At 39.3% G+C, this 19,847-nt stretch overlaps 1 protein-coding gene and 1 pseudogene across 1 annotated transcript in view; one reads left to right on the forward strand and one right to left on the reverse strand.

Moving 5' to 3' along the window:
* Window positions 1–18,448, reverse strand: part of TBCA (tubulin folding cofactor A) — a 77,681-nt gene extending 59,233 nt beyond the window's left edge. Inside the window, exon 1 of the mRNA XM_043592645.1 lies at window positions 18,285–18,448. Coding sequence (XP_043448580.1) covers window positions 18,285–18,337 — 53 coding nt within the window. The 5' untranslated portion in view covers window positions 18,338–18,448. The remainder of the gene's footprint in view (window positions 1–18,284) is intronic.
* LOC122496107 lies at window positions 4,312–10,032 on the forward strand (annotated as a pseudogene).
* Window positions 18,449–19,847: the final 1,399 nt, after the last annotated feature.

The following is a 19,847-nucleotide window of genomic DNA, read 5'->3' on the forward strand; positions in this document are numbered from 1 at the left end:
AAAGTAAAACTGCCTGTTTGTTCAATTAACTTAGTTCTAGGATAACCAAAAATTATTCTTTAAATGTCACAAATTTATTGTTTAAAAACTGAAATTCAAATGATAAAACTGAAAAATATCTTCGTGAACCTAGTTTCAAGGACCAAACTGAATAAAATCTAAAAATTTTTTTTAACAGTTTAGCATAGAAAAGTCATTCTGATTAGAGTGTAATGTAGTGATTTCAAAAAGTTTTCCCGTTCTGGCTCTACCAATAATTAGCTGAGTAATCCTTAACAAATTATCTACCTCTCTTTTCTGTTTTTGTTGAGGGTGGGGGCGGGCAAATTGTTTTTCAAAACCTATGTTTTTAAAGACATAAATGTAGATACTTTTGCAAGCACAAAATATCCCTAAAAGGATACACACATACACAAAAATGAGTAATGAGGGGCACCTGGGTGGCTCAGTCAGTTGGGCATCTGACTTCGACTCAAGTAATGATCTTGCAGCCTCTGAGTTCAAGACCCACATCAGGCTCTCTGTGCTCAACGCAGAGCCTGCTTCGGACCCTGTCTCCCCATCTCTCTGCCCCACCCACCCCCCCAAAATAAATAAAAATGTAAAAATAATTTTTAAAAAATGAATAATGAAGTTGGGTCCAAGAGGGCAAAACTGGGTGGCTAGTGCACAAGGGCAGCAGACACATATTCCACTGAATATCTTTTTGTGCCTTTGGAGTTTTATACCATGTCTATACTGAAAATTGTTCAAAAAACTGTTCTAATGTATTTTAAAATATTTTAAAGGGAGATGAAGGGTAAGACACAGTTACTGTTTTCAAGAAACTTAATGTCACAGAGAGTAACTGATTCATTTGACAATATTTACCAAGAGTCTTTTTTGCACCAGACCTCTGGAGAATGTGTCCCTGCCTTCATGGAGCTTATAGCCTAGGGGAGATTCATGCACAACACTAGCCAGAGAAAGAAAGTCTAGTCCAAGTAAAGCAATAATTAGAGAGCAGATTTCTGACACTCCTAATTTTCATATCACTACCCAGAAATCAGTGAAAACAGTCTGAGTTCCCCTAAAACAGATTTGCAGTAGTAAAAGGAATTGTGACAGAAGTAAAGAGAAGTTATTAGAAGCAGGAATAGTAAGAGACACATAAACAGCTGATAATATTACATGAAAGCAAGAGACAGAAAAAAATTTACAGTAAACATGAAACCAAGTTATCAACACAGTATAATGCAAGCATTCTCCAATTAGGGCCTCAGTTATACTGTAAAGATGTTTATTATAATCAGGTTTCTAGAGATCTCAGTAGACATATTTTTCATAGGAAAAATGGTATTACTTGGTGTTAAGTTTTGTTAAGTTGTCCCATAAAAGCCTATTAAAGTATGTAAGTATTCAATGTGCATGAAACACTTTTGACAGCATACTATGAATACCATGTATGGTTCTTTCTAATAAAAAAATCAGAATTTCAACTTGGATACCAAGAATGCCTGCTAATTCATTACAGTGTTTGCCAGAGAAGTGGTGATTCTTTTACCTTATAGGAGGTAGGATGAGCAAATGGAATAGAAGGGCAGAGTCTGTAAGAACAAAGGGTTATTGGAATTTCAAGGCAAGATAGGTTATCTGACATTTCCTCTTCTTCCTCTTCTCTCTTCCATTCCCTCCTAACCAAAGAATAGCACTGAACTGGGACACCTGGGTGGCTCAGAAGGTTAAGTGTTTGACTTCAGCTCAGGTCATAATCTCATGGTTCCTGAGCTTCAGCCCCTCATCAGGCTGTCTGGTGTTTGCTTCAGCACAGAGGCGGCTTTGATCCTCGGTTCCCCTCTCTCTCTCTGCTCCTCCCCCACTAGCACTTGCGCTCTCTCTCTCAAAAAAAAAAAAAAAAAAAAAAAAAAAAAAAAAAAAAAAAAAGAATAGCACTGAAGTGCACAAAAAGAGTTGGGAGATGAAGGAAGACAGTGTTCTTCCTTACCTCTTACACAGAGAATAAGATCTCAATATAGGACACTGAAAATGGAGGGAAACGGGCCAAAGTTGAGCCCAAACAACAGAATTTACAAAAACAAAAACAAAAACAAAACAAAACAAACAAAAATAAAGAAAGAAGAGAAGGCAATCTCTAGCCAGTTCCAGCAAAGGGGAATTACTCATGATACATAGGTATAATATAAAAATATAATATATAATATAAAATAATATAATATAAAAATCAGAGTAAGGATCTCAATTACTACTCTATTGCGAGTAACATTATTTCAATTCAAGGGATTTAAACACTATACGAATTTTTTGACTTGTATAACTAAAATCCAGGGGAGGATCTGCTTCAAGGTTGTCAGATTCAGCAGTTAACATCATCGAGAAATTTCCCTCTGTATCTTCACTCTGCCATCCATAACACAAGCTTCCTCTCAAAGCCAGATTCTCCAGTGCTAAAGGAAGGCTGCCAGCCACGGAATACTTCTGTGCCAGAATTCTAAGCAAGAGTTCTGAAATGTACCTTGTTTAGACCAGCCTAAATTATATGTCCACCTGGAATTAATTCATCATCAGAAAATGGAATCTGATTGGCTAAAACCACTCAAAGGCCCACTACTACAGCTGGAGGTGAAGCAGTTACCCCAAACAACATGGCTAGGTGTATGTGGATGAGGATGGGGGATACTGACATGAAACTGCAGGCAGATTCAAAAGAAAAAACAGATATTGAGAAAAGAGCCACAGTGTTCACTACATGATGTTACAAATGAAGATCCAGAGTTATCAAAAAGTATATGTACAATACTGCCCATTGATAAGACAGAAAATCATTATAAGAATTATCCTTTTTACAAACAAAAGCCAAAGTTGACTCCTGACATTACTTTTATTTAATCTAATACTAGAAATGCCATGACAGTTTAAAAAGAGTTAATACAGGGGCACTTGGGTGGCTCATTTGGCTAAGTATCAACTTTGGCTCAGCTCATGATCTGAAGGTTTGTGTGTCTGAGTCAAGCTCTGTGCTGACAGCTCAGAGCCTGGAGCCTGCTTCAGATTCTGCGTCTCCCTGTCTCTCTCTGCCCCTCCCCCACTCACGCTCTTTCTCAAAAATGAACATTAATTTTTTTTAAAAAAATAAAGAGAGTAATATAAATATAGAAAATAAAAATATCTATTTTGAGACCTATACATTTTCTAATTCCAATAGGATATATAAAAGAAAATATAGGGGCGCCTGGGTGGCTCAGTCGGTTGCGCCGCTGACTTCGGCTCAGGTAATGATCTCGCGGTCCATGAGTTCGAGCCGCGCGTCGGGCTCTGTGCTGACAGCTCAGAGCCTGGAGCCTGCTTCTGATTCTGTGTTTGCCTCTCTCTCTGACCCTCCCCCATTCATGCTCTGTCTCTCTCTATCTCAAAAATAAATAAACGTTAAAAAAATTTAAAAAAAAAAGAAAATATAAATGAATAGAAACAAACACCTGTTCCCACAGGTAGAGAAGATTAAGGGTATATACATCTACTAGATTTTTAAACCTATGATGACAATTACAAAATTTATGGAATGGGTTAAAAATTAAACATTATCAACAATAAATTAAAATCCGTCTCTAGAAATGCGAAACTTAAGAACTTAAGGTATCATGTATCAGAATGAACAGATATCACTATCTCGAAAAGGTATCTGTACTCCCATGTTCCTGCAGCATTATTTACAATCGCCAAGACATGGAAACAACCTAAGTGGCCAGTGACAAATGAAGAGATAAAGAAAATGTGGTACCATACATAAGCTGGCCCTTGAAACACAGGGTTTGAACTGCATGGGTTCACTTATACACGAGGTTTTTATTGATACAGTACAGTACTGTAAATGTATTTTCTCTTATGATTTTTAAAATAACATTTTCTTTTCTCTAGCCTGTTATTGAAAGAACACTACATATAATACATATAACATACAAAATATGTGTTAGTTGACTGTTCATGGAATCAGTAATGATTCCAGTCAGTAGTAGGCTATTAGTAAAGTTTTGGGGGAATCAAAAGTTATAAGTGGATTTTCAACTGTGCAGTGTCCCAACCTCCACACTGTTCAAAGGTCAACTGTATATATACATATAAAATGGAATATTATTCAGCCACAAAAGGAAGAAAATTCTGCCATCTGCAACAACATGGATGGACACTGATGGCATTATGCTCATTGAAATAAACTAGACAGAGAAAGGCAAACACTGTATGATCTCACTTTTATGTGGAATCTAAAAACCAAACTCATTGAGATACAGAACAGATTGGTGGTTGCCAGAGTTAAGGATGGGCAAAAACAGGTAAAGGTAGACAAATGGTAAAAAAAAAAACTCCCACTTATAAATAAGTTCTGAGGATGTAATGTACAGTATGGTTACATATAGTCACCATCAAAACAATACTGTATTATATATCTGAAAGTTGCTAAGAGAGTAGATATTAAAAAGCTCTCATCACAAGAAAACAAATCTATAATTATGTGAGGTAAGTGATATTAACTAAACTTATTGTGGTAATCATTTTGCTATACACACACACACACATATATATATTAAATAATTATGTTGTACACTTTGGATTAAACAATGTTATATGTCAATTATATCTCAATAAAACTAGAAAAAAACTCAAAAGAATTAACACAGTAACATAGAAAAGATGGTTTAAAAAGTAATATTGTTGGGCTTCGTTAGCCTCAGCTTCTGATCAACCCAGCACCAAGTAGGTTTTCAGGACCCATTACCCAGACCTCTCCACCTGCAAGTCTCCCCTCACCCCCAAGGTATCCTATACAGAATGCAGCATCCCAGAAATGGACACTTTCCAAAGGACCTCCCCTTCCTCCAGGTAAAAAAAACCCTGGGTTGCCTGAGGCATATACATTATTCTGTACAAGGGAGAAGGAGGTGATTAAGTATCTGGTTAGGGGCAGCCACCTCATACCTCCTTTACTCTCTATCTATGGGGATGCTTGTTTAAAAAAATAACCAAATAACTTAATTTTTCTACAATACGAAAAGTAAATAAAAACAGTATTATTAGAGTAAAATTAAGAAGTCTACAAAGTTTTCGAAAGGATATGAATCAAGAAAAGGAACTCTCATACAATGCAACTGAAATTTTAAAATGGTACAAATGCTTTGGAAAACAGTTTAGCATTACCTAACCAAGTAGAACATTCACATACCTCATGACCCAACAATTCCATTCCTGGATGAATACCCAAGAAAAACTCTCATATACCATTACCAAAGACATGAATAAGAACACACACAGAAACACAGTTAGTAATGGGAACAATCCAAATGCCCACTGATAGAAGAATGGATAAACTGTGGTATTATCACAATTAAATAGGACACAACAGTCAAAACAGATGTACTGCACTGAAATGTAAAAATACAGATAAATCTTACCAACATAACAATCAGTAAAAAATACTAGGTCTTAGAAGATATTTTTCTTAAAAATTAAAAAGTAACTAAACAATATAATTCCTTAGCAATATACAAATGATAAAAGTATATAAAATAAAAAAGCAAGATAAATTCACTGGTAACTGATTCAACATCCAGCCCCTTTCCTATCCCTGGAGGTCAGGGGATGGGACTAAAAGTTCCAACTCTTTCATCACTGTTGGTTCCCTGGCAACAAGCTCCAACCTCAGGTTACCTAGGGGCTTTTCAAAAGTCATCTCCTTAGCACAGAGAAAGACCTTTGTTGCTTTCTTCACTAAGGAAATTCCAAAGTTTTAGGAGTTCTGTGTCAGGAATGGGAAGGGGGACCAAACATGTATTTCTTATTATAAATTACACTATCACAGGACATCCAAGGAGCTTTTATTTATATGAATTATATCTATTAATGTTTATTCTATTAGAAATTAAAACTAAGAAAATTTTAAAATATTTTTAAAATTAAAAAAATTAAATATATTTGTTAATTCACTTAAATGTTTCACATTTTTGCAAATTTTTTAAATGTCTGTACTAATAGAAGCATCTACATTTTCCTATCTTCTGCATTCAGTCTATTGCAATACCACATACCATATAGCCCCTGGAAAACTCCACTGTACAACTGTGAACAAAAGAAAGTGAAAAAGGCAATGTCTCAGTTTTACTACGAAAATAACTTATCTTGCAGACACACTGAAAGGGTCTCAGAGACCCCAAGGACTTCCTGGACCATACTTCGGAAACCACTAGTCTAGTGAATTGAACAGATAATATATGTTTAGCACCACCTTACCAAAACTAGTAACAGACAAATGCTTTGAGAACACAGACAAGGAAACACTAACTTTGGAGACAGACAGGGAAACTTCTACAGAGGTGTTACCATTTGATCTGAGACTCAAGTCTTTACACACTAGACCCCATAAGAACTGTACGCTCTCCCTCCTACTTTTTGGTGTATCTCCTACCCCTCTTCTTCTATCTCACTTGGTTGCTCCTCAAACTAACCAACCTTGCTCTCTTTTTTAAGCCTTTGTATTTACTATTTCTTCAGTCTAAAAGGCTCTTCCCGCATACATCCCATGGTATTCTTGCCACACCTGGCCATCCTGAAGGTTAAAGGAAAGCTCTTTTCATACACCTATAATCCACTCAGGGCCCACTTCTTGGGAAATTCTGCCTTACGCTAGCTGTTATACATGTGTATTAGGAACTATATTTAATAAAGCATTATATGGTAGCATTGTTTATAAAAGTGAAACACTGAGTGGGAAAAAAAATCCCTACATATCCATCAAGACAAGAATGAAAAAAAAACCACACTAGTACATTCACACAAGAGAATGAATTAGAGCTACATTTCAACATGAGTAAGTCTCGAAAATAGAAACATGAATATGCATAAAAAGCAAGTAAGATTTCTACAGTTAAATAGGAGTATTTAATAGATGAGTATTTATGAATTTATGAATATACTACTTACAATTTTAAATCTCTTAATTTATATTTTGAGAGCTAACACATGATTTAAAATTATAAGAATTTCCCCCATCCTGGTCTTTCCTTCAGTTGTACAGCTTCCCTTCCAGGAGATAACCAATATGACTAATTTCCTGTGTATCCTTCCAGATATATTTTGCTATATAAAGTTAAGTTCACAGAACAATACTATAATATGGCTTATATATCTCCAATATAAATTAAAAGTTTAAAAAATATGCATGGAAATGATAAAAAAAATTTCAGAATAAAAATTACTTATAGGCAAAGAGGGAGAGGAACTGACTCAGAAAGGGGCACTTCAAATGCGCCGATAGTGTTTCATTCCAGGTTTATTATATTTCCTTTAGATTTGTTTGTATACATGAAATAATTATTTTTCTTCATAAAAGAAAACATGAAGAGCATCAGATTTGAGAAGGTAGTTTGGTGTCAGATGGAGTAAAAACATACTAAAATAAGACATTCATTCTTTTTTTTTTTTTTAATGGCCACAGATTCTTTTTTCTTTTTTTTTTTTTTTTTTAACTTGGTTTATTTTGAGAGAGAGTGTGTGAGCAGGGGAGAGTCAGAAAGAGAGGGACAGAGAGCCTGTCTCAGGGAGACATGCTGCCAGCCCAGGGCTGGACATGAGGCTCAATCCCACGACCATGAGATCATGACCTGAGCCAAAATCAAGAGTTGGATGTTTAACTGACTGAGGTACCCAGCTGCTCCTCATTCAAAAATGAGTCCAAAGCTCAGGGTAAAGTTAGAGATTGGGGATTTACATAAAGTAATACTTGAAGTTCTAAGAATAAATATTCAGATACATGTACACTGCATAACTTAAAAGCATACATTCCTTAAGGACTAAGTCCAAAACTTGCTATTTTTAGTTTCTCTGCAATACCACCTACTGCCCGTAAGATTTCAATTTACCAATATCCCTACTATTTATCTTAGATTAAAAAAAACAAAAAAATCAAAATAACCTGGAATGGGTAAGCCTATTTTTGTCAGTAAACGAACAATGGGCAGTAACACACATATTTAATAGGTATGAATATTTATGAATTTATGAATAGTTATACTATTTAAAAGTTAAATTTCTTAATTTATATTTTAATAGGTAACACACACACCTACCTCTACTAAATTAGAATAAAGACAGTGTTCTAGTTAGTTCTAGGTAAACTACAAAATCTTTCTTTCTTTATTTTAGAGAGAGAGCATGAGCCGCAGAGAGGGGCAGAAGGAGAAAGAATCTTAAGCAGGCTCCATGCTCAGTGCACAGCCCTTTGCAGGGCTTGATCCTACACTCCTGGGATCATGACCTGAGCCAAAATCAAGAGTCAGACACACAACTGAGCACCCAGGCACCCCAAAACCTTTCTTGATCGAATATTAATAATTAAAAATTTTATAGTTGGGGCACATGGGTGGCTCAGTTGGTTAAGCATCTGACCTCGGCTCAGATCATGATCTCACGGTTCATGATTTCGAGTTCCATGTCGAGCTAACAGCTCAGAGGCTGGAGTCTGCTTAGAATTTTGTGTCTCCCTCACTCTCTGCCCCTCCCCTCTTTGCACTCTCTCTCTCTCAAAAATAAACATACATTAAAAAATTTTTTTCTTCTACAGTAGCCTCCAAGGGCTTCTATAGTAGCCATTTCATAGTTTAAAAAATGCTATAAAGTGTTAACTTTTAAACAAATCCTTGATATAAATGTATTTATTTTATTTCTCTAATAAAAGTACTATCCAGGGGCGCCTGGGTGGCTCAGTCGGTTAAGCGTCCGACGTCAGCTCAGGTCACGATCTCGCGGTCCATGAGTTTGAGCCCCGCGTCGGGCTCTGGGCTGATGGCTCAGAGCCTAAAGCCTGCTTCCGATTCTGTGTCTCCCTCTCTCTCTGCCCCTCCCCGTTCATGCTCTGTCTCTCTCTGTCTCAAAAATAAATAAAAACCTTAAAAAAAATTTTTTAAATAAAAAAAAAATAATAATAATAAAAAAAATAAAAGTACTATCCTGACAAGCCTGTGAGGGTTGTGATTACTTAGAGCTGTTTTGTTGCTCTTGAAGTTAAACTAGAGTATTCATGAACTTTCCTCATCTCAAAGTCTCTCACTGTTATAAAGTAAACTTCTGTTTTCAGATCCTTGAGCTGTTCCCCCTCATATAATTGACCTCTTCTCTAGTTTCATCCATTCCTTCACTCAACTGACAAGTATGTATTAAATTCCTACTTTGTGAAAAACAATATATTATACACTACCCCTCTGGTCCCTAAAAAGGTGAGAAGAACTACATAGCCTTAAGAAAATCTTTGTATATCTTGACATAATGCAGAGTCCTTAGAACCTAACATCCTAGGTTGGGATATCAAAATACAATACTGTACCAGTAACCTAAGTGGAAATACATTTCAGTAGATGAGAGGTCTTCAAAAGTTTCATAGAGTGTAGACATTTTTCAGGCAATGGATGCCATACTAAAAGGATGCCATTTAGTACTATTTAGAAGCTGAGCATCATTCAGTCAAAAAGTACATGCTTACCTTGTTCTGATAACCTTTACAGACAACCTCTGAGTCAGAGCATTATCTGTGTATACATATACACACATAAGGTTCCCTAAGATGCTTCTTTAGCACAGGTGAAAGGATCTCAAAAACAACAATGAATAGGGAACTCAGTTAAAAACAAAAGATAAAGGAGGGTTTGGAAATAACTATAGTTAGAATTGTTAGAACATTGCTCTTTGGTCTCAGCTGCAGAACAAGGGAGGGGACATCATCATTTGGAAAACACAGCAATGAGACACACAGGCTGTGACCCTGCTACGGCTCTAAGGCCTACCACCTTCAGAAGTCAATCTGTGGCAAATGTGGCTGTCCTGCCAAGGATAAGAAAAAGTATAACCGGAGCGCCAAAGCTAAAAGCTGAAATACCACTGGGACTGGCTGAATGAGGCACCTAAAATTGTATACTGAAGATTTAGGCATGGATTCATGAAGGAACACTACCTAAACCCAAAAGGGTAGCTGTTGTGCCATCCAATTCATCTTAAGGATTTCAATGATTAATAAGATACATGTTCTGTTTTTTAAAAAAATGTAAGAATGTATTTTGATACTTGTGGCGAGTCATTTATAGATTTGAGGATAAGGTATCTCAAAAACTCACTCCCTTGACTACTCTTCCCTATAATAAACTTTACAAAAGTGCAGTAAGAGTGAAACTGGCCTTGTTATATTGTGTTAATAATAGTGACAGTATTTTTTAAACTGTTAAAAAACAAGGTCACTGATATAGACAGATTTTGGGGAGTAGAGCATCACTGCCTCAGCTATTTTATAGAAGGATGACCATTATAAAGTCCTACAGATGACTCAAAAACACAAGCTTCATATTCCTCCTTTCTCTCTCTGCAGCCTATGAGTGAACATGACAACTAAAAAACAAATTATCACAATTTAAAAGAAATCAAGTTCCACAGTCTATCCAGCTAGTTGGCAAACATTCATCTTTACGTCCTCTATCCACATTGTTTGTATGTCTACAGAATGGTGATGATGATAATAATGACAGCAGTTAACATATTAAATATTTACTAACAATCAGGCTTTTGGGCCAAATGCTTTATATGATTACCTTACTTAATTCTCTTAACAATGTAAGAAAGATATTATCTATCATTAACCCATTTTTCAGCTAAGAAAACAGTGGGTTTTTAAAATATTTTTTAAATGTTTATTTATTTTTGAGAGACAGAGACAGAGTGTAAGTGGGGAAGGGTCAGAGAGAGAGGGAGACACACAATCTGAAGCAGGCTCCAGGCTCTGAGCTGTCAGCACAGAGCCTGACATGGGGCTAGAACTCACACACTGTGAGATCATGACCTGAACCGAAGTTGGATGCTTGACTGAGCCACCCAGGTGTGCCGAAAACTGTGGCTTTTAAAGATTAAGTAACTTGCCCAGGGTCACATATGTAGCATGTATTAAGTGGAGCCTGGGACTCCATTTGTTTAACTCCAACTGCAACAATAAATAGCTATAGTAACTATTACACTGTCACACTGTAATTGATTCAGTACCTCCCCACTGCTTATTACATCAAATCCTTACAGACTAAGGTTCCATTCATTCATTTGTCCACTGAAAAGACTTTTGTTGAGCATTTATTATGTATCAACACTATACCAGGTGAATTAGCCATGTAGGTTCTGAGTGAATCTGCTAAATAAACCATCTCTGAATCATTCATATCATTGATGTTATTTAAAAATCAGGTCTGGGGAGCCTGGGTGGCTCGGTCGGTTAAGCATCCGACTTCGGCTCACGGTCCGTGAGTTCGAGCCCCGCGTCGGGCTCTGTGCTGACAGCTCAGAGCCTGGAGCCTGTTTCAGATTCTGTGTCTCCCTCTCTCTCTGCCCCTCCTCATGCTCTGTCTCTCTCTGTCTCAAAAATAAATAAACGTTAAAAAAAAATTAAAAAAAATAAAATAAAAATCAGGTCTACTTGGGCAAATAAGACAGCATCATAATAGTAAATATATTATGGGAATGAATTCTGAAATCACACATCCAAGCATTTATATTCTTTTTCTTTAATTTTTTTTTAATTGGGGGGGGGTAGGAGGAGAGGGAGACGGAGAGGGAGGGAGGGAGGGAGGGGAAGGGGGAGGAAGGGGAAGAGAGAGAGAGATAAAGAATTCCAAGCAGGTTCCATGCTCAGCACACAAGCCTGATACAGGGCTCAATCCCACAACCCTGGAATCATGACCTGAGCTGAAAGCAAGAGTTGGAAGCTCAAAAAACTGAGCCATCCAGGCGCCCACCCGCCCCCACCCAGGCATTTATATTCTAAGGGTTGTGGATTAGTTATTATTTTTTTCTTTTTTTTTTTCTGTTGTGGACTAGTTATTATTAACAAAATTTTCCAACCTTGCTCACTACAGGTTTTCAAAATTTCCTACCAAACGAAAAATGCAATGAAGACAGAATACATTCATTCATACACTCTCTCACTCTCTCTCTCTCTCTCTCAGGTCAAAAGATCTTTCATTTCCACATTCAACTTATAGAATGATATAGCTTGTGTTGGGAAAACCACAGTCATGAGTGGCCTTAGCTTTCTCTCTTTCCAGCTTGAAAAGACATCTGGTTGCCAGCTGTGTAGTTCCTGAAAGTCACTGCTTGCCAAGTAGTTGGCAGAAGGTGGCAATCCTGAAGATTGCTAACCACCTGCAATCCATTTTGACACTGCCTTTGACCACTGCTTTGGAGAGCTGAATATATTACAGAGATTCCAAAAGGAGTTGGCTAAACTCCAAGGCAAAAAGTTGGCCATTTTAGCTGAACTTAACTTTAACTCAAATAAAGGGGATATGATGTGGGAGAAGAGAAGATAAAAAAGCTACTAAAGCGTACAGGAAATTTACAGGGCTATGTCCTGAACCTCTCCTAGATATTGTCCACCATACTTCTACCCATCTTTACTTTAAATATAAGAAGTATATTTCTCTAGAGCTAGAGGAGAAAAACTACATCTATGTCTAGGCAAATATGTGTCATTCCTATTTCTTACTTTTATGTCAGTATAATATATATATTCACTGTACACACATAATGTATGTCAATATATTATATACATTATATATGAATATATATTTAACAACATGGAAATTTTACTTAACTTGTATGTTGTTTTTATGTTTGCTGTACCTAGTATATATGTGGTATACACAGTTGTATATCAGAGGTAAAGGTATAAAACTCAGGAAGACGCCAGAGTTTCGGAAAGGTGCTTGCTTTATATATATATAAAAAAAAAAATCAATACAATTTCCCCACTGATTCATGATGTAAAATTCTATAATCAAGGCTTGTAGATTTGTAATTATGGTATGTCAGCTACATTTAAACAAGAGTGTTAAAAGATTGTTAAAGTTAAACTAACACAATTGCAGTGTGAATTGTCCTAGTCTCATTCTAATCTACTGGTGTCACTTTCATTTAATCAGAGGAAAACTATGGGCCAATGTCAGTGCTATTTCCAATGCCCTAACATTCTTTGTTCACATTGGATTTTAAGCCATTACCAATCCAAAATGGTTATAAAAAGATATATTTAAGAAAGTATTTTTAATCAATTAATTCACTTACCAGTGGGCTAGTTTAGCAAACTTTATCAAAAATAGGTTTTATGTTAAATGGATGAAAACATTTTGTTTCTGCAGAAGAATTTCTTGAATTTACCATAAATCTAGTAAAAACATTTTATTTTATCAACACAAATCTTATTTGGGAACTTATAGGAGACATGTCATTGAGCTGAAATACCATATCAACATTTAAAACATCAAGCCTGTATTTTCTTCTACTTTAGTGAAAGTAGTATTTTCTAAATCACTAACAATTTAAATTAATACAGAAAACTACTCTGGCAAGGACTCTTATTTATAGGACACAGTTAAGGGCTTTTAAAAAAAAATATTTTTAATGTTTATTATTTATTTTTGAGAGAGAGAGAGGGAGTGAGTATGAGCAGAGGAGGGGCAGAGAGAGAGGGAGACACAGAATCTGAAGAAGGCTCCAAGCTCTGAGCTGTGAGCACAGAGCCCAATGCGGGCCTCAAACCCACGAACCTCAAGATCATGACCTGAGCCTAAGTCAGATGCTTAAACTGACTGGGCTACCCAGACGCCCCAGTTAAGTTTTAATTTGAGCAAGGTAAAACACTGGATTCACAGTTGTAATAGCAAATAGTTTCCACATAAATCATGGCACACACGTAACAGTGCTATGTTAGCTAGTTACACAAGAGGCACTAATCCAAATCATCCTGGTTTGCCTGAGATTTTCCCACTATTAGCACCAAAGGGTCTACATCTTGGACACCCCTTAGTCCCAGGTAAACTGGGACAACCGATGCTACCAAGACATCAAGAAAAGGGAAGAGGAAGGGGGAACTTTCAGTTCTGCACTGGAGAAAAAGAAAATTGGAGTGGTATCTGGTAACTCCCTCCTAGGGCTGCTAGATTAGCTGTGGCCCAATAACAGATACCAGTAGGTCGAGCAATCCACCTGAGACATGAACCTGTACCTTTAAAATGCTCCTGCCAGACTCAAACCTAGCAACTAATACTCATTAACGAGTCACATGTGAACAAAGGCTGCTGCTGCTTCAAGAAACTGCATTCATCTCTCACAGCCAGAATTAGCTCTGGAAAAACAATCCTGTTACTTGGAAGGGACTATTTAGGGATTCCTCAAGTCAGAGGTTCAGTACCAACTTAGGCTCATTGCCGTCTAACTCTTACCTTACAAGCCATTCCTAGTAACTGGACTCTTTCCTTGTTCACAGGGATCTAACCTCTCTTTTAAAATCTATCTCTAGCAATCAGAACCTTTCTGTTTGTTACCATGAGAGATAACAAAGTTTGTTCAGGTCTAGGGTACTGTGAGTGTTCTGCCTGTTTACTTAGGGCTAAACTAATGCCCTTGAAACTTGCTTCTAGTTTCCTAATGTGGCTGCCATCTCTAGACTGCCGTCACCATTTGGCCAACATGCTGAAACTCACATTTTTCATTTATTGATCTCTCTGTTGCCAAATACCACCATCTACTTATTGCCTATTTCCATAATCTCATAACATTCCACCTCCCTACTCAGATTTCTTCCTAAAACCCACTACAGGGAACTTTTGGATCACCTGAAGTAATCCAGCACATTGATTACAGACACTAAACTAAGGATCCACCCTCCCTAGGCCAGTCCACCCAAACTGAACTCTAGGACTAATACCTAGAATATAATTCTAATGGCTCTCAATTCCTGGAGAGAAAACTGAAGGAACTGGGAGACATGAATGACTTTAAATGTCTTCTTTCAGATAAAAGTTGTCATTTCTTTTTTTTTTTTTTTAATTTTTTTTTTTTCTTTTTTTTGAGACAGAGCACAAGCAAGGGAGGGGCAGAGAGAGAGGGAGACACAGATTCTGAAGCAGGCTCCAGGCTCTGAGCTGTCAGCACAGAGCCTGACACGGGGCTCGAACTCATCAACCTCGAGATCATGACCTGAGCTGAAGTCGGGCACTCAACCCACTGAGCCACCCAGGCACCCCTAAAAGTTGTCATTTCTGAAGAGAAATGAGTCTATGAGCAATAAGCATCTCACTAGAAAAAAGGTGCTGAAAAAGAAAATGGTTTTTAGACCACTGCTTTAAGAAACCAGTGAACAGGGGCGCCGGGTGGCTCAGTAGGTTAAGCCTCCAACTTTGGCTCAGGTCATGATCTCAGGGTCTGTGACTTTGAGCCCCACATTAGGCTCTCTGCCGTCAGCACAAAGCCCGCTTCAGATCCTCAGTCCTCTTCTCGCTACCCCGCCCCAGCCTGCACACAAGCACACACTCTCTCTCAAAAATAGTTTAAAAAAGAAAGAAAAGAAAGAAAGAAACCAATGAAGCAAATCCTACTCACAAAACCAAGAACATATCCAAATCATGAAACTAATCAAGTCTTTGAAACTAAATTTAAAGAGACAAATGCATACCTCTTAAGACTTTTTTTTTTTTTTTTAAGTTTATTTACTTTGACAGCAAGCAGAGCATGCAAGCAGGGAATGGACAGAGAGAGGGAGTGAGAGAGAATGCCAAGCAGGCTCTGCACTGTCAGCATGGAGCCCAAGGCAGGGCTTGAACTCACAAATCGTGAGATCACAACCTGAGCTAAAATTAAGAGTTGGACACTTAACCAACTGAGCCACCCAGGCACCTCTTATGAAAAATTTAAATATACATAGAGAAGAACATAAAGAAGCTCATGGTCATTCAGCCACCAATTATTAATATGTTGCTGTATCTGGATTATCTACTTTTTTCTTTACTGAAGTAAAATGTAGAATTTAAAAAGTAGAACACTAAGACAAAAGATGGAAAGAGTCATAGAAAAATAATTTTCTGGCAAAAAAATAACAGAAGAGAGCTCAGGAACAACATTTATGGATTTAGATGGTTGTCTACCAAGGTAAAATATGAGTAATGAACAACCAGAAGTTACAGGTTTTTTTAAAAGAACTTATCTCCTTTCAGTAGGAAAGGGTAGCTCATTAGAAAATCCATGGGAAGGGGCGCCTGAGTGGCGCAGTCGGTTGAGCGTCCGACTTCAGCTAGGTCACGATCTCACGGTCCGTGAGTTCGAGCCCCGCGTCAGGCTCTGGGCTGATGGCTCGGAGCCTGGAGCCTGTTTCCGATTCTGTGTCTCCCTCTCTCTCTGCCCCTCCCCTGTTCATGCTCTGTCTCTCTCTGTCCCAAAAATAAATAAATGTTGAAAAAAAAATTAAAAAAAAAAGAAAATCCATGGGAAAAAAATGCATGATAGACATTTCCGTTAATTTATAACCAATCTGAGTAAATATGTACATTTTAAGTAAAAAGTAAATTATGAAGGAGTTCCACAAAAATGATAAATTTTTTGTACGGAAGTACAAGGAATCAAAATTAAAGTCTGATAATGCTCTACTAGTGAAATAAACTGAAAACCAAACCTTATTTCCAAGCAGTTTCCTTAAGTATTTGGCAATTTTTGAGAGCCTAAAAACTGAGATTATCTAAATGGGTGTATTTTCTCTAGAGTATGTATTATAAGCATATAACTACTTGAACTAACTTTACAAACTAGTATGGATCATTAGGATAAGAAATGACAAGGCGATATAGGTAATTAACCGAAAACTACCTCTAAGAGTCATTTCTCGTGACGCTTGGCCTAAAGAACTCTCCATTATACCCTGGTAATTCTGCCAAATAGATTTACTAAAACAACCTAACAAATCTGGCAAAAATGAACAACGGAAGGTGAGTGATAGTGCAAATTATTTACACTTTCTCTTATACATGTCAGTTCTCCTCCTATTTCACACATTTAAAAAAATACTCTGTTTTAGAGCATTGTAGCTTTAGTTGTAGATCAGAAACTTTTCCCTGTTCTGTTTTCCTGCTTCTTTTCCCTGTTCTGCCATTAAGTAGCACAAATTTAGTTTTTCCATTTTAACTTCACTAAACCTCAGCTTCTCACTTCTCAAACAGGAACACACACAATACTATTAGTTAACATTTACCAGCCACTGGCTACTTGCCACATGCTGTGTTAGAACAGCACAGCAGGTGTGGGTACTAACTCCATTTTACAGATGAGGAAACCGAGGCACGGTGCAACGTCATGTATTCAACAATAGGCAACAACCGGCAGAATCCAGATCTGAACCCAAGCTGTCTCACCTGAGCAAAGGCTGTGCATTTAACTACTACTCATACTACCTTCTTACTGCCTTGACGGTAAAGCTTCTAGGAAAGTACAGTGCAAAACTGTGCTAAGCCTCAGAGGCAATGCACCTATTTAAGTGAATTTATCCTTCCTTTTGCCTTGCCCTTCCTCTGGTGGCAGTAACAAAGGGAGGAGAAGTGGGCGAAGAGGAAGAAGCCAGAAGGCTAGGAGCAGACGTTTGTTTCTGCTGCAAAATAAGCTGCTACTTCAGCGGGCTGTTTATCTTTTCTCTGGGAATGCCTCATCAAAAAGTCTGGTGTCCCTGGGTCTGAACCGTGAAGGTCTAAGAAGCACTGAAGGGCCTAACAGCACTCAGCGCTACGGGCCAATTACAGGACTGGCCTGCCCTGCCCAGGCGAGTTATTTAAACAGCATCCACAGGCTCTGCGCGAGCTTCGGGGAAGCCGACGGGGGAGAGTCAGGCCGCAGAAGTTTGAGGACTGTACTGGAAGTTCACGTCCCAGTTCTCAGAGGCTCCGAGTCCCGCCTCTCCTGGTCACAGGGCCCCAACAAGGCCTCATTTTTTGATGAGGGCTGGGCTCTCGGCGTCCCCTCTAAACTTCCGAAGGTGCTTGCGTGTCCACCTGAGGGCAGGCAATGGACTGAATCCGCCTCCCTCCAGTCAACTTGGGCACGGAGACCCGCGCGGTGACCCAAACCGGCGCCCCCTCCACCCCCCTCGCGGCCGCTCCCAGGGCTCCCCCACCGCGGGCTCCCGAGGGGCGGGTCCGCGCCGACCCTAGTCGCCCAACGGTTCGGTTCTGGAGGAGAAAGGCAGGGGGAGGGGCGTGTCCCGGTTCGCGGGCTCCGGCACTGACGCGTCCCCGCCGCGTCCTGGCCCCGGCCCCGGCCCCGGCTCCGCCGGCCGCGGAGCCCCAGGTGAGGCCTGGAGCCGGGAGCCCGCCTCAGGCCTGCGCTCCGCCCGGCCTCTCGGGCCGCCATGAGGCGAAGGAGAGGAGGCGCTGACGTGTGCGCCGCTTGCGGCCCCTTACCGCTTCACTACGCCGGTTTTGATCTTGATCTGTCTCACGCGAGGATCGGCCATGATCCCTCGAGCGCCGCGGGAAGGAGGGGTGGAGAGCCGGCGTAACCGTGGAGGAAGACGGCGCGGAGGAGGCGGTAGTATCGGCGTAGTGGACGCGGCCTGGCGCGCATGCGCAGACTCCGGCGCGGCCCTGCCCCCGGGCTACACCGAGGGGCGGGGTCGGGGGGTAGCGGGCCCGGGCAGGTCACTCCTCTTACCTGCTGTCACCCGCCTCCACCCACTTTCCCCCTCGTGGAACCCGCCCTCCCCTGCTCTCGTCTGGCTCGGACAGCCTTCCTTTTAGTGTGTGAACAGTCCTTCTTTTAGTTTGGACACAAGTTACACTTTTCCCGGTGTCCACAGCCTGGGCGTTGTGGGAAACTTCAGTATCCCCCCAGGTAGATTGGTTTGGCTATAACATTGCTTTGCGAAACTATACGTTTAATGTATGGAATGACCTAAAAATTATTTTAAAGATATTCTCGGTGTCATTATCTTGTGTCAAATGGGGTAATGTATGTTTAATGAAATAAACTACTGTCATGCACGCAGTCGAGAAAATCTTGGCCCTCTACGTCAGATCTTTGCAAAACATGTTTGTAGGTATGTACCTCACAGAAGCAATGGCTTCAGAACTTATCAAATAATCATCACTTGTGTATCTTAAATATTCAACTTTCAAAAATGTGTGCGGCATACAAAAGCTCGAGCTTCGTGATCAGACAAACCAAGTGACTTTGGAGGTTCCACCGTATAATAGATGACACGGGGCACATAGGCCACTTAATCTCGTTGCTGAGCCCCATTGCCTTGTATGCAAAATGGTAATAATGCCCACTTTACAGGGTAGATACTCAGATTAAATCTCAGTACCTGACGCATAGTGGATGCTTAACAACTTTTGACTCTTGTTTTATACTTACAAATAACATGTCTGTTGCATAAAATGAAGTGCACCTCCAGTCGGCCTCTTTCTGATGGAGTCTCCCAAGGAATGCAGGGCAAAGCCTCCTTTGTTTTCTTATTTCTTGGTATCATCCTTCAAAGACATCTACCTGATTGTCTTTTCTGTTCCCTACACTTTATTTCCTCATTCTGGCTTTTCTGGCTAGGTCTGGAATACTCTTCCACCTTGCTAGTCCAAGACCCTTAGATTAAATCCAAGATCAAATCCCACCTCCTGGAGAAAGTCTACCATGACTGACCCCTGCCTGCTCAATGCTGCCTGAATGCATTTGAATCACCCAATATTATATTTTATTTTTGGTATGTTTCTTTAACAAAACGATTGTTTGAGGAATGCCTGGGTGGCTCACTCAGCTGAGCGTCTGCCTCTTCATTTTTCCTCATATCATGATGCCAGGGTCGTGGAATTGAGCCCTACATCAGGCTCTGTGCTGAGCATGGAGCCTGCTTAAGATTCTCTCTCTCTCCTCCTCTGCCCATCTCCCCTATTTGCACACACTCTCTCTGTCGCTGTCTCAAAAACGAACAAACAAACAAAAACCCTATTGTTTGAGTACTTCATGAA

This window comes from Prionailurus bengalensis, chromosome A1 (assembly GCF_016509475.1).
Source record: "Prionailurus bengalensis isolate Pbe53 chromosome A1, Fcat_Pben_1.1_paternal_pri, whole genome shotgun sequence".
In the NCBI taxonomy this organism is placed as follows: Eukaryota; Metazoa; Chordata; class Mammalia; order Carnivora; family Felidae; genus Prionailurus; species Prionailurus bengalensis.